Genomic DNA, 12944 nt, shown 5'->3' with positions numbered 1-12944 from the left:
TGCATAAGCATCTACCACTGCATTGGCAACAAATTCGTCTTGCAAAAAGCCCTCTTTTACAATTTCTATATATGTTTCTTGAACCCAGCCTAAAGACCCTAACCTCCTACCAACTTTCAAACTACACACATAAGTGACATCATTAAAAGGTACACTCTCAAACTACATTTGCTTAAGACAACTTAGAACTTCCTCATTCAGGCCCTATTCCATGTACCCAATAATCAGAGCATTCCACAAGACAACATCTTGGATGGTTGAGGCATCAAACACATACTTTACTTCTAGAATTGAACCTATTTTGGCGTATAGACTCACCAAACTGTTGACTATGAGGGATCACTCTCGAGCTCTTCCTTGACAACCTGTGCATCATGTGTGGTATGCACCTTCTGCACGTTTCCTGATATGTTGCATACTTTTAGCACACAAATATGTGTAATTATGTTTGAACCCACACCCTCCAATTGCATCTTATCAAAAGACTCTAAAGCTTCATTTGCAAGTCCATGTCGATAACTGCAGTCCAATAGACAACATTTTTGAGTGGTAGGTCATCCAACACGTGATGTGCTTCTAGAAGCAGTCCATATTTCACATACATGTCTATCAAGCTAGTGGCAACACCAAGATTTCTTTCAAGCCCCTCAATAGCAATTTCTGCATGGAAACCTTGGCCCCTATCTTTGGCACATATGCTTCCACAACATTTTAAAATGGATATGTAAGTAATAGCATTAGGAGAGAGACCACTTTTTATCATCGTTCCAAACAAATCAAGTGCTTCCTCACTAAGTACCTCCTTAGCATAGCCTGCTACTAATATGTTCCATGAGACTACATATTTAACTATCATATCATCAAATGCATCATGTGCATCTTCAAGAGAACCACATCCTTCCTTCACAATCAAAGCATGGGATTTATTCTCCTCATCTAAAGCTTTCATGCTACCACAAGCTTTTAAAATGCAGACAAATGAAGCACCATCTAGCGAAGCATAATCTTGCACTTGCATGGCATTAAAATAATCCAAAGTTTTCTCACTCAAGCCATTTCTGACAAAACCTATAATCTGTGCAATCAAAGCAACTACATTTTTAATTGGTAGGTCATCATATGCATCATGTGCTTCTGCAAATGATCCACATTGGGCATATGCATCAATCGTACTATTGATAACATACTCATCCCTTCCAAACCTGTGTTTCACAATCTCACAATGTACACCTAGAACCCCATCTGTCGTTCCCATGGTAGAGCAACATTGCAAAGAAGAAATGAGGGTAACCACATTTGGTGAAAAACTGTCCATCTTCATCCATTGCAATGTTTTTGCCTCATCCTCTAGACCATGGTCAATGTATTGTGCAACCAAAGCATTCCATGAGACCACATTTCGAGTTGGAAGTTCATCAAATACCTCAAGTGCTTCTGCCAAAACGACCCACACTTTGCATACATATCCACTAGTGTATTGCCAATATATAGATATTTTTCAAAGCCCTGTTTTATGATTTCATTATGTAATTTGCGACCACTATTCATGGCTCCTATCTTAGAACATGCTTTCAAGATACAAACATAGGTGACACCATCATTAAATATACCTTGAAGTCACATATCTGCCAAGCACTTTAGTGCTCCCTCAGCAACTCCATGATCCATGTATTCTGCAAGTAGAGTTGTCCAATTATAGCATCTTGGTAAGGCAACTCATCCATGAATGCATGTACTTTCCCAAAGAGACCACATTTGGTAGACATATCTACCAATTGAGTACATGTGTAGACATATCCACATGTAGTTTCTGGCCAATATCAACAAACTTTAGCTTTGTGCAAGCCTACAATAATGGGCTAGGATGGATAGGATCTACTTGCATATTTTGGAACAAAGTGAGAGCACCTTGTAAGTCACCAGATTCAATGTGCCCTTGCAAAAGAGAAGTCCAAAAATGCTCACTTCACTGGACTAGCCTATGAAAAACTTGCTTGGCAGTAAAGCCAAGTCTACTTTCTACGAGCATAGGAGCCAAATGGTTCCCAAGAACCTTGTGAGACTCAAGTTCATTTTTGTATATGTGCATATTCACAAAAGGAGCATATGCTAGATTCTTCTCAACCCTGCATTGCAATAGAAGGGACATAAGATTGTCCATTGAAGGGAGGTCATTCTAGGGTTCTAATAAGGAAAGCTTGTACAATGCTTCCACACTTGCCATATATGCTTATTAGCATGCTACCAACAAAAACATCCAAAGTGAGCTCCATGTTTGAGGCATCAGCATGTAAAACTTTTACCATATTCAAACACAATATGTTGCTCAATTTCTCTTCAAAAAATTCTTTTTCTTCTAAGATGGAACCAAAAGCATGAAGGGCAGGCAGTTATAATTGCCTGCTTATTGGGGGTTTTCCCTTCCTCTTGCATTTTCCTGTATAATTGCAAGGCATAACAAAATCACTGCAAAACAAGACTACTAATTTATTTTGGTGTCTCTCCTCTAATGTTTTTCCACATTAGCAACTTTTTTCCATGAAGGTTGTTGAGTTAAGAATAAACTTATGTATAAGAGGTCATCTAGGCAGCATGCAAAAGCTATGACCATAGCTAAAAAGAGAATAAAAAAGGCCACATGATTACTAGCAGAACAGTAAAATACTGAATCCCTTGAAAACTGTTACATAACAGCAGTGATTAAATGCATGCACATAATTTATAAAGAGGGAACAATCAAGCTTCAACAATAGCATCTACCTTAGTTTATCTTCAACCTCAACCCTAAGAGTTTCATGAGTACAGTGTCAGAAAAGGAATGAGGGGTTGGCATTAGAAGCAATGGCACATTTATTCTAGTGTTCTATTGTGATACTAAACTCTTCAATGAATCTGTAGTTCCACAAACCTAGTCAGTCTATATTAAGCACAACCATTTCTGTAGTACACCACCACGTAGACTGCCTAATTGCTTTCCATTTATGGAGACCATGAAGGAAGCTGAGTGGACATGGAGCACTTCAAACGCTAGCAAAATGACACTTTTCCAAGAAGGCTATGTGAGAAATAAAATAACATGCACTGAACATAGTGAGAGATTGTATAAGTGGGTGCCTTGATGTAGGAAACATTGACTGAAGGTATAGGAAATCCTAAAACAACAAAGCTCTGCAATGGCCAACATAAATGCTGCTCAAGGAGAAAAGGTCACCATGAGCAAAAAAGAGGCAAGGACACTCCAAAACACATCTGATTTATGTTTAGCAATATGATTCTACTGATGAAAATCACAACCTTTTCTATTTGACTAAGTTCAAAGTAGAATTCCAACCCCGGGTAGTTCACTATATGTATACCCTCTATATCACGTGCGTTCAAGGCCTAATTATAAATATCCTTATCTGTGAAAATTTCCTTAATAAAACACAACCCTTTTCTATTCAATCTGCAAGTAACCCCTTTATATGGGACCCTTCTGTATGTTAAAAATATGTAAAAATGGTATTTTAAAAATCCCTTATATTGAGCCCACATGATACATACATATATTTATGGCTAACCTCCCTGGGATTCTAGCATAATATTCCAGGAGACAACATTGTACTCTAATACCCCAAAAAATACATTCTCTACACCTAAAATGCTACTGCACCTAACATAGAATTTCAGAAGACTGTTATCAATCACAAGATCCAATCTGAATGCCTTCTTATGAATATTTGCATTCTCAAGCTTGAGGACAAATGTGTAGGCCACCTTCAGAATATTTAGGGTAGCATACCTCCAGAGTATGGCTGCCACCAATCACAAGATCTAATCTGAATGCACTTAACATAGAATTTCAGAAGATTGTTACCAATCGCAAGATCCAATCTGAATGCCTTCCTATGAATATCTGCATTCTAAAGCTCGAGGAAAAATGTGTATAGCCACCTTCGAAATATTCAGGGTAGCATACACATGAGCAAAGGCTGCAAATTTACCTACTAGTACTTGTCTACACCTTCGAAGGAACTTACAATTAGTTCTTGCATAACACAAAGAGCAATAGATTAAAGCACCCCTGCAACCTTGATGTCCAGCAAGTCATACAGACCAATGACTACTTCCACTGCATGAATACAGCTCCTATAACATCCTGGCCTACGAGATTGAGCATGATGGCTCCAATTGCTGCCATTTGTCAAAATTTTCCAGAAGCCATAGCCCGCTAATGACTTGATTCCTGTGTCCTACATTCGATCGTGCAATCGCCCAGAAAGGTGCGTTCGGATGGAAAAGAGTGGGAAATAGAAGAGAGCTACAATGTTTGTAGATGTTCCGTCTCTCTGTAGAAATCTATCACCTGCATCAAGGAGCTCTCGTCTACAGCAACAAATTTGTGATTGCAGCAAAACGCACGAAGGAGAGATTGCCTACTGCGTGTAAGCTATCGCTTGGCCATGGATGATGTCACCTAGCCTCTAGGGGATGTCACTTGGCTGCTTCCGAGGCAAAAGACCATCAATAGGGGGAGTGCATTTGCAACAAACATAGGCTAAAAATCAGTGTTTGGTGATTTGGGCTACTCCTCCACGAACAACACCTGCTCCTACGCGATAGATCTCCGAACTGTGTCCCCACTTAGTAGCGGATGATACCGTATGAGAGTGCACAACAAAAGAGAAACACAACATAGAGGGAGAGAGAGAGAGAGAGGAAGCAGAAGATGAAGGAAGAATACTGCACTGATTGAAGAAGAATGCTGATATAATGGGGATGGACCGATGAGTCCCTGCAAGCCATGCGGAATTGGTAGTATATGGACATCTCTCTCTCTCTCTCTCTCTCGTCAAGCACAAGTTGTCAAGCCATAGATCCTCCTCCTCGTGATCGTAGAGCAGCCTACTCGTCCGTGCGTGCACGGACAACAAGGAAGCTAATACAATTGTGGGATCCTTTTTTGCAAGGTTCATTGGATGGTTCCTCCTGTTGCACATTTGTGATGGTTTCAATTAATGATTTCTCATCTTGCACATTCATTGCTCGTGTTCCTCATGTTGCGCATTCGTTGCTCATTAATGATTCCTTATGATGTTTCTCTAATTCGCTCCATTCCTACCTTGCAGACCCCGTGACCTTGCAACTCTACAAAACCAAGAGCCTCAGACCAACAAAATAAAAGGGGGATGGGATCCCCCCATCGTCTGTGTGCACGAGGACGATGAGGGGGACTCCCACCCCCCTTGACCTTGCAACCCTACAAACCTAAGAGCCCTCGAACCAAAAAAATAAATTGCAACTCTACAAACCCAAGAGCCTCGGACCAACAAAATAAAAGGGGATTGGGAGCCCTCCCATGGTCCACATGCACAAAGACAATTGGGGGGGGCTCTCGCTCCCACCCCCTTTTATTTTGTTGGTTTGAGGCTCTTCGTTTTGTAGAGCTGCAGGGTCACGGGGTCTCATGCGGACAATGGGGGGGACTCCCACCTCCCTTTTTTTTTGCAAGTTAAGCCTTTTATTATCACTTGAGGCTGATTAAGACATGGACCTATGAGAGGAATCATCTTCCCCTTGCATCATCATAAAACTTCATAGTGACTAAGCCATAGACCTAGGTCTGATCCAGGCATAGACCCTTACATCATCATTGAACCTTGCATGTTTATATGCCACTTTTACTTCCTCCCTTATCAACATCTGCAATATTTCAATCTTCTTGTTGAGATATAACAACACATGTAGACTTTAGCCTATCTTATTATTAATAAATTGGATGTTTTTATATAATTGTGTAGAGACACGGCTACTTCACTTTGCTATCCATCATATGATTTTCCTTTTGATGTTACGTTGTCTATCTATAACATGCAAGATAACAAAGAAATCAGTCACTCCATCTTCTATATACTTTAAGAATGTAGTTCGTAGTGCATTAAAAAAAGTATACCTTAAGAATGTAGTCCACATAAATTTGGAGCTATGAAGAAGAAAGCAATGTGTGTGTCCTTCCTACCAAGTATTGCAACTAGCCATCATTAGGGTTTGCTAGCATGTAGGTGCGCATGTCACCACTCACATTGCTAACATGTTTGATAGAGGAACATGTGCACTAAATAGTTGAGATCTCCATACTAGATTGCATATAATGATGCTGGGTAGTATATAGATTAGTGGAAAAATGTGTCCACTATCAAATGGGCATACAATTAGGAGCCAATTCTATAGCTACAAGTGCCCCATGGTTTGCACATGAGCCTGCTATATTCTAGAGGTCATTGCTATGTAGTTGAGATATCTATGCTTTATAGCACATATTAGTTTAATATAGCACTTGACATGGGTAGACACTTGGGACACATTCTATACCATTATAAGTGCCCCATGTTTGTTAAGGTCTCAGCTAAATGCCAAAGATAATTGCTTTATAACTAAGATCTCAGTGCTACATAGCAGAGGTTAGCACTATATATCGCAAAGTCTATTTATGATATAGTGGAAAAAGAGCTTATGAGGTATTGATAATAGCAAGACTTGACTTATGTCCCATTTTGCATAGGGTTTTGTGAATTCTTACTCTAGTACCTTATCCATTTGTGTGTAGAGGAGCTCCTAGGATAACACTTTAGTCCACCATGATTTGAGCCTATAGATCACAAGCTACATCATAGTTAAAGCTTTAACCGAAGATGTTTGCATGATGCACATATGATATAGTTTGTTAAGAAGTCACATTAATTCCTTAGCTGATTGCAAAAGAACGACAAGGAAAGCTCGTAAAAATAAAATCCCCAAATGGATCGTGCTTTATCAATTTCATGGCCTTCATGCTCAATTGTTGACTTGCATTTGGTGTGATCCATGAAATTTCAAAAAAACCATTGTTTGCCCATCCTCTCTTTGGCACATTGCCACAAGTCAAGTAAGGTGATCATTTGCTACAAGGTGATATAAAATTGCTACAATGGGTCTCTTTGTTGCTTGCCAATGTCTTCTTTTAGTTTTCCTATTTCCACCAATAGTATATAATTAAAAGCCCTCTACAAGTAGTGTCTTGGGATCACCACAAGGAGTTCATGCATTCCATAGTGACCTTCAACTTCCACTATTTTGAGCTACAATACAATAGGTAGGTGATTAGATAAAAGACATTCAATATCCACCTCTAGGGTGGTGATTACTAGGAGGGGGCCATGAGTCATGGTCACTACAATGCCACCTATATAGTCAAGACCAATAATTTAATGAATGATTGAGTTCTGGATAAAGGATGGCTTAGAGAGTTGAAACACCTTTGCTATGTCCTCCATCCCCCGACTATGTAATACTTCCTTATAGGAATCAAGCTCAATACCTGAGCAAATTGAAGATTAGGATGATGCATCATGCTAATCCATGATCATGTTGAAGTCACCCCCAATAAGTCCTATTCTTGGTGAGACATCAAGTAGTTGACCCCATTGCTTCCCCTTTGTTGTATTGTCATTAGCTCCATAGACATTGATGATGTTCATTTTCCTCTTTTCCCACCTTATAGAGATAGTCAAATTGCTACCATCTTCAAACCTATAAATGCATTCCGAGTCTCTACTTGATTTGACTATGTCATATAGTCAAAATTACCATTTTGACTCCCTCAAGGTAGCATGAATACTGCTTGTACTGGAACTTAGAACTGATCCTTCTATGTCACTTCTATGTCACTTGTGTTTCAAAGCATTAATAACATCGAAGTTATGCTTAGTAATCCATTTCCAAAAAAGAAGTTTCTTCACCTCTCCATTCAATCTAGGCTAATTTTGATATCCCTTATCTCCATATTGATTTTAGGAGTGCTCCTTAAACCTTTTTTTTTCTAATGTCTTCCTCCCAAGCTCTAGAGTTGAGTTGAGCCATTAAGCAATCTTGATTGTTATTCCCTACTATTCCCTACTCCTTCATGGCAATGCCCATGCGAGGCTACATTATTTTTGCATCCCAACCTAGAAAATCTATGTTGAGTTATTCTAGTGGAACTCCCTTGAGTTGTGCAAATGCATTGATTTGACCATGACTATCCTTTGGAATGGAAGCTTTATTCCAATTTTTTTAAATCCAAGGTAGGTTCTTAAGCATGCTATCAAGGATTTTTAATTACTTTTGAGAGATTTTCTTATCCTTTTTAGTCATAATTTTCTATCATCCTTCTTGATCCACCTCTTTAGTTGCTTCAATGCTTTTATCTTTATTGTCTGCAGCATTATTAATTGTTTCCACAGAAGGTGCTCTAGCTGGCTAACTTTTGTGATTATTCTCTACCTCGATTGTTGGAAGAGAGGGAGAGAGATAGAGTGGAGTGGAAGATGCATCTCATCTCATTGTTGTTCCTCTTCCATTATTCTTCCATCATACTCGATGAGAGAGACTTACACACATAGGTATGACTAACCAAGACTAAGTCACTCACTACACCAACTTATTGAATGCCATACACGTGTACAGCTGTATCTAGCTAATGTTGGTTGCACACATAAAGATATACTGACTAAAGAGTAACGGGAGTTTGATATTCTAACACTCCCCCTCAAGCTCAAACCATCTGATAAACTCTAAGTAGCTGTCTGAAGTATATGATATTTTCTTTACCAAGAGACTTGGTAAATATGTCTGCTACCTCGTCTTCAATCTTCACATGAATCAAGTCAATCTACCTTGTAAGAACCATTTCTCTGATGAAATGGTAGTGAACCTCAATATATTTGGACCTAGCATGATAGACAGGATTTCTAGCCAACATAACACGATTGAGGTTATCACAATGCAATCTCACTCTGGTTTCCAACTGTATTCCCAAGTCTTTTAGTAGTTTCATTAACCAAACTACTTCGCAAGAAGCCACTAAGGCTTTCCTCTGTACTCAGCTTCTGTACTAGACAATGCAACAATAGGATGTTTCTTACTTTGCCAACTAATCATACTACTGCCCAATCCAAATGCATAACCATTGGTTGACCTCCTGTCATAGGCACAACCATCTCAATCAACATCAATAAACCCTGCTAAGTCAAGGGATTTTCCATATACATAAAGCAACTCAGAATCTGTAGTACCCTTTACATATCTCATGATCCTCTTGACTACATCTAAATGTGGTTTGTGAGGCTTTTGCATGAACTAACTAACCAGTCCCACTGCATAACATAAATCAAGGCAGAGTAATAGTCAAGTATATCAAGCTGCTTACCATCTGTCGATACATGGGCACATTCTCTATGTCATTCTCAACATCAATCTATAGCTTGACATTCTGATCAAGAGGTGTCTCCATAGGCTTGCATTCAGCCATATCATACTTCTATAACATGTCTTGAGCATATTGCTTTTGTAGTAACCATATACCTTGAGGCGTAGATACTATCTGAATTCCAAGAGAATACTTTAGCTCACCAAGGTCTTTGACTTTGAATTCAGTATGTAAACATGATTTAATTTCAACAATGCCCTCTTCAACATCTCTAATGATGATAATATCATCTACATAAACCACTAGAAACACATATCCACGATCTGTCTTCTTCATGAACATACTATGATCTGCATCACCCAATCTAAATCCATGTTGCCGTAAATAACTGCTAATTTGAGCATTCCATGCTCTAGGTGCCTACTTCAGTCCAAAAAAAAATCAATTTTCAGCTTACATACATGTGTAGGAAAGTCCGGGTGAACATAGCCTCAGGCTACTCCATATATACTTCCTCAACCAAATCACCATTCAAGAAAGAATTCTTGATGTCCATTTGCCATAATTTCCAGTCTTTGCATGCTGCCAAAGCAATGACAGTTCTAATTGTTGCCATTTTAGCCATCGGATTGAAAGTCTCCTCATAGTCAAGGCCATACTACTACGCATACCCTTTTGCAAACAACCTGGCCTTATAGCATTCTAACAAACCATCTGACTTGCACTTAACATTGTACACCCATTTGTAACCAATGGGGACTTTGCCTTCAGGCAACTCAACCAATTTCCATGTCTCATTTTCAGCCAAGGCTGCATACTCCTCATCCATGGCATCACACCAGTTATCATGTGTAACTGCATCATCAAACTTTGTAAGTTCTTTGTAACCTGTCACACTAGCCATATATGCATAATGGTGGGATGAATAACGAGTGTATCTAAACCTATCAACTAGTTTTTTGACTCTCTCAAATCTCCATAATTGTGGCTAACATTGAGCTTGCCTCTCATGAGGCAGTACATAATCACTCTGCCTTGCTCCAAGCGTCATAATAGAGAAATGCCCAACTCACTATCCAAATTTTCATTGTTGGATGACTCATAACCTGCTATAAGTGGACCTGTCACATCCTCAAGCATCTTTTCTTTTCCCTTATCCAATCTCCCCCTCACTAACATATCCATGTCAGTGGACGTAGGAGTACGACTCCGCAAGCATCCTGATTAGGGATGGACATCCTATAAGGTCTCTTTGCAATTGGCGTAGCTCCTGGCACGAGCTTGATCTCATGATCCACTTCTCTTTGAGGCGGGAGTTCTGATAGCTCTTCAGGAAATATGTCCGCGTATTCCTTTAGCCTGAAGGTTCTTCACTAGACTCCTGCTTTTGATCTAACTTATTGAGCTTAATCAAGTAGACAGGTAGTCCCTTTCTAACTCCCTTTATAATCCGAGATGCTTTGGCCAATTGAATTTTCGGCTTTCCAGCCTAACCTTGAGTTGTGACCAATTCCCCTTTAGAGTTTCGAAAGGAAACTTGGCCCTTTCCACAATGAATGTGGGCATCCTTAGGTTTAAGCCAATCCATTCTGAGTAAACACTCATGGATACCTAGGTTCATGACTCTGAATTTGACCGAAGTTGTCTTTCCTCCCAGAAAGAATTCCACCTTAGTAGTTTGCCTGGTACAAGTGACCTCACGACCATTTGCTAATTCCACAAGCAAGGTAGGTGCTTCTACTGTGGCTATTCCTAATCTTCTTGCACAAGCTGGTGAGATAAAAGAATGTGTACTGCCACAATCAATCAAGGTTTTGAAACCTTTACCTTGATAGTCTGATGGTGTCTGAATCACCGAGAACTGGCAATTTGGGCCTTTCTTGTGAAGAGCAGCATGGATTGTTGCCCTTTCAGACTCTGCTTCTATGGTCGGATCTTCTTCTTCGCACAATTTCCTGTTGGCAACACAGGCGGTTCTTCTTCCTCTGCCTTGGGTGGCGGCTCCCTGGCCACGGCCAATTCCTTGGAAAGATGCTTGACGATATCCTCCGCTAAGCTTGGGAGATTGCCTCTTGAAATGACCAGGCTCGTTGCAATGGAAACAACAGATATTTCGGCCATTGCTTTGGGTAGGGACAAAGTTGTTGACATTACTAGTCCTTGCTTTCTTTCTTTGTTCTCGGTTTTAACCTTGAACTCTCTTCACTTGGGGTCTATATGCTCCTCTATTATGGTCATTATAAGACTAAGCTTTGTTACTTCATGGCCTAGCCTGCACCTCCTGAATTATGGGCGCAACTCGAATGAGTGCATCCTGTAGATCTGTTTGGCACATTGATTCGAGGCAGGTATTCACTAGTGGGTTTAAACCAGCACAAAATTTTGACACTTGTTGTGTCATGTCCATTTGTGGCACATACTTTAGAAGTGAGACGAATTTTGAGTAGTATGCGTCAAGAGTGAGTCCCAGCTGTTTCAGCTCGTAGAACTCATTTTTTCTACGTGCGATACGTAGGTGGTAAGTATCTTCCTTGCACGGCTTTCTTCAGCTTTTCCCGGGTAACGGATCCTTTTGAGATCCCCTGATCTCTGCACCATTGCTTCCACCAAAGCCTGGCTTCACCGGTGAGCTTTAGCTTTGCGAGCATAGCCTAATTGGCGGGTGCAATACCGGATGCTTCAAAGTAATCTTCCATGGACTCTATCCAAATCTTAGCATCTGCTTGGACAGTCCTACCTTTCCTGTCAAATTCTGGCGGCTTGATCTACTTGAGAAGAAACTTCTTCTCCTGGATCACGGCGGTACTTGATGTAGGGGGCGAATTGGGAATCTGTACCTGGGGTTGTGCCTAGATAGAGGATTTTTAACGTTATAACTCGCTAATCGTTATGATTTTATATTTCATACCCAATTCAACTGTCAACTAAGAAACCTATCCACTTAACTTTTTTATCAATTCTCATAGACAAGAGAGACATTGATAAAAAGAAGTCTTATTTCATTTATATGGGCATAGCCCTCTTTCAGAGTACAATATTTCCAGAGATGATAGAGTAACTGTTACATTTAGTTCGGAGAGAATAATGTTGTGTTACATTTATCTACAGGAACTGGATAGTAGTACGGTTTCGGGTCATGGATCTTCAGGAATTGGTAAGTCATCGGAAGATTAGGGTATCCTTTCCTTTGGTACCCATTCTTCTCGTAGCGTCCCAACTCATTGATCTTGTCAGCAGGGATTACGCAGGTCACTTCCTCATATACATATGAGTTCAGCTCAACCCTCCAACCTTTGATGTGTAAAGTTGAGTTTACATGAGCCTCCACAAAAATGAACAGCTTTACGATCTTTAGGTCCTCCAACCACTTGATCCTCTTTAGGTTGGTTTAAAGGTACGCAAACCAGTGGGCAGCTATATAGTAGATTCCTGAGTCACTCGTCCATCTCTGTTCCATGTAAAAAGGCGATGAATTATAAATATGGTCTATGATGTTCATCATATCGATCCTTTGTTGATAATCCGGGGAATGCGTTGTGGCCATAAACATGACTCAAAACACTAATAACCTGTTCCATGCTTCATAATTCAGCAAGACAACATTGAAAATAAAGAAATGTCCTTAACAACAACATTTTCTTTACTTCATCTTATTAAGATTTCTTATAAAAACAAATCCTTTGTTGGTTCACTCTAATACCAACTGTAATGTGTCCACCTGTTCCTGTCAGGACACATC

General features: G+C 39.9%; 1 protein-coding gene across 1 annotated transcript; it reads right to left on the bottom strand.

Moving 5' to 3' along the window:
• Positions 1-329: 329 nt before the first annotated feature.
• On the bottom strand, positions 330-1255 carry LOC148030898 (pentatricopeptide repeat-containing protein At1g06140, mitochondrial-like). Its single transcript, XM_087685508.1, has 2 exons — positions 603-1255; positions 330-519 (listed from the first exon to the last, which is right to left on the bottom strand). Exons 1-2 carry the CDS (start codon positions 1253-1255, stop codon positions 330-332), a joined length of 843 nt encoding a protein of 280 aa, XP_087541634.1.
• Between the last annotated feature and the right edge of the window lie 11689 nt (positions 1256-12944).

The sequence above is a fragment of the Lygodium microphyllum genome, chromosome 9, assembly GCF_053477565.2.
Source record: "Lygodium microphyllum isolate KBCC chromosome 9, Lygodium_microphyllum_v1.1.10, whole genome shotgun sequence".
NCBI lineage: Eukaryota > Viridiplantae > Streptophyta > Polypodiopsida > Schizaeales > Lygodiaceae > Lygodium > Lygodium microphyllum.
Note: the sequence above shows the minus strand (reverse complement) of the source record. Positions and strands in the feature narration are given on the sequence as shown.

Bases quoted from the DNA above. Each gene is read 5' to 3' on its own strand.
- LOC148030898 (XM_087685508.1), bottom strand. From the start codon at position 1,255: ATGGGAACGACAGATGGGGTTCTAGGTGTACATTGTGAGATTGTGAAA. The intron at 520-602 runs GTATGTGAAATA...ATTGGACTGCAG, and splicing joins GCCACTAGCTTGATAGACAT to TTATCGACATGGACTTGCAA.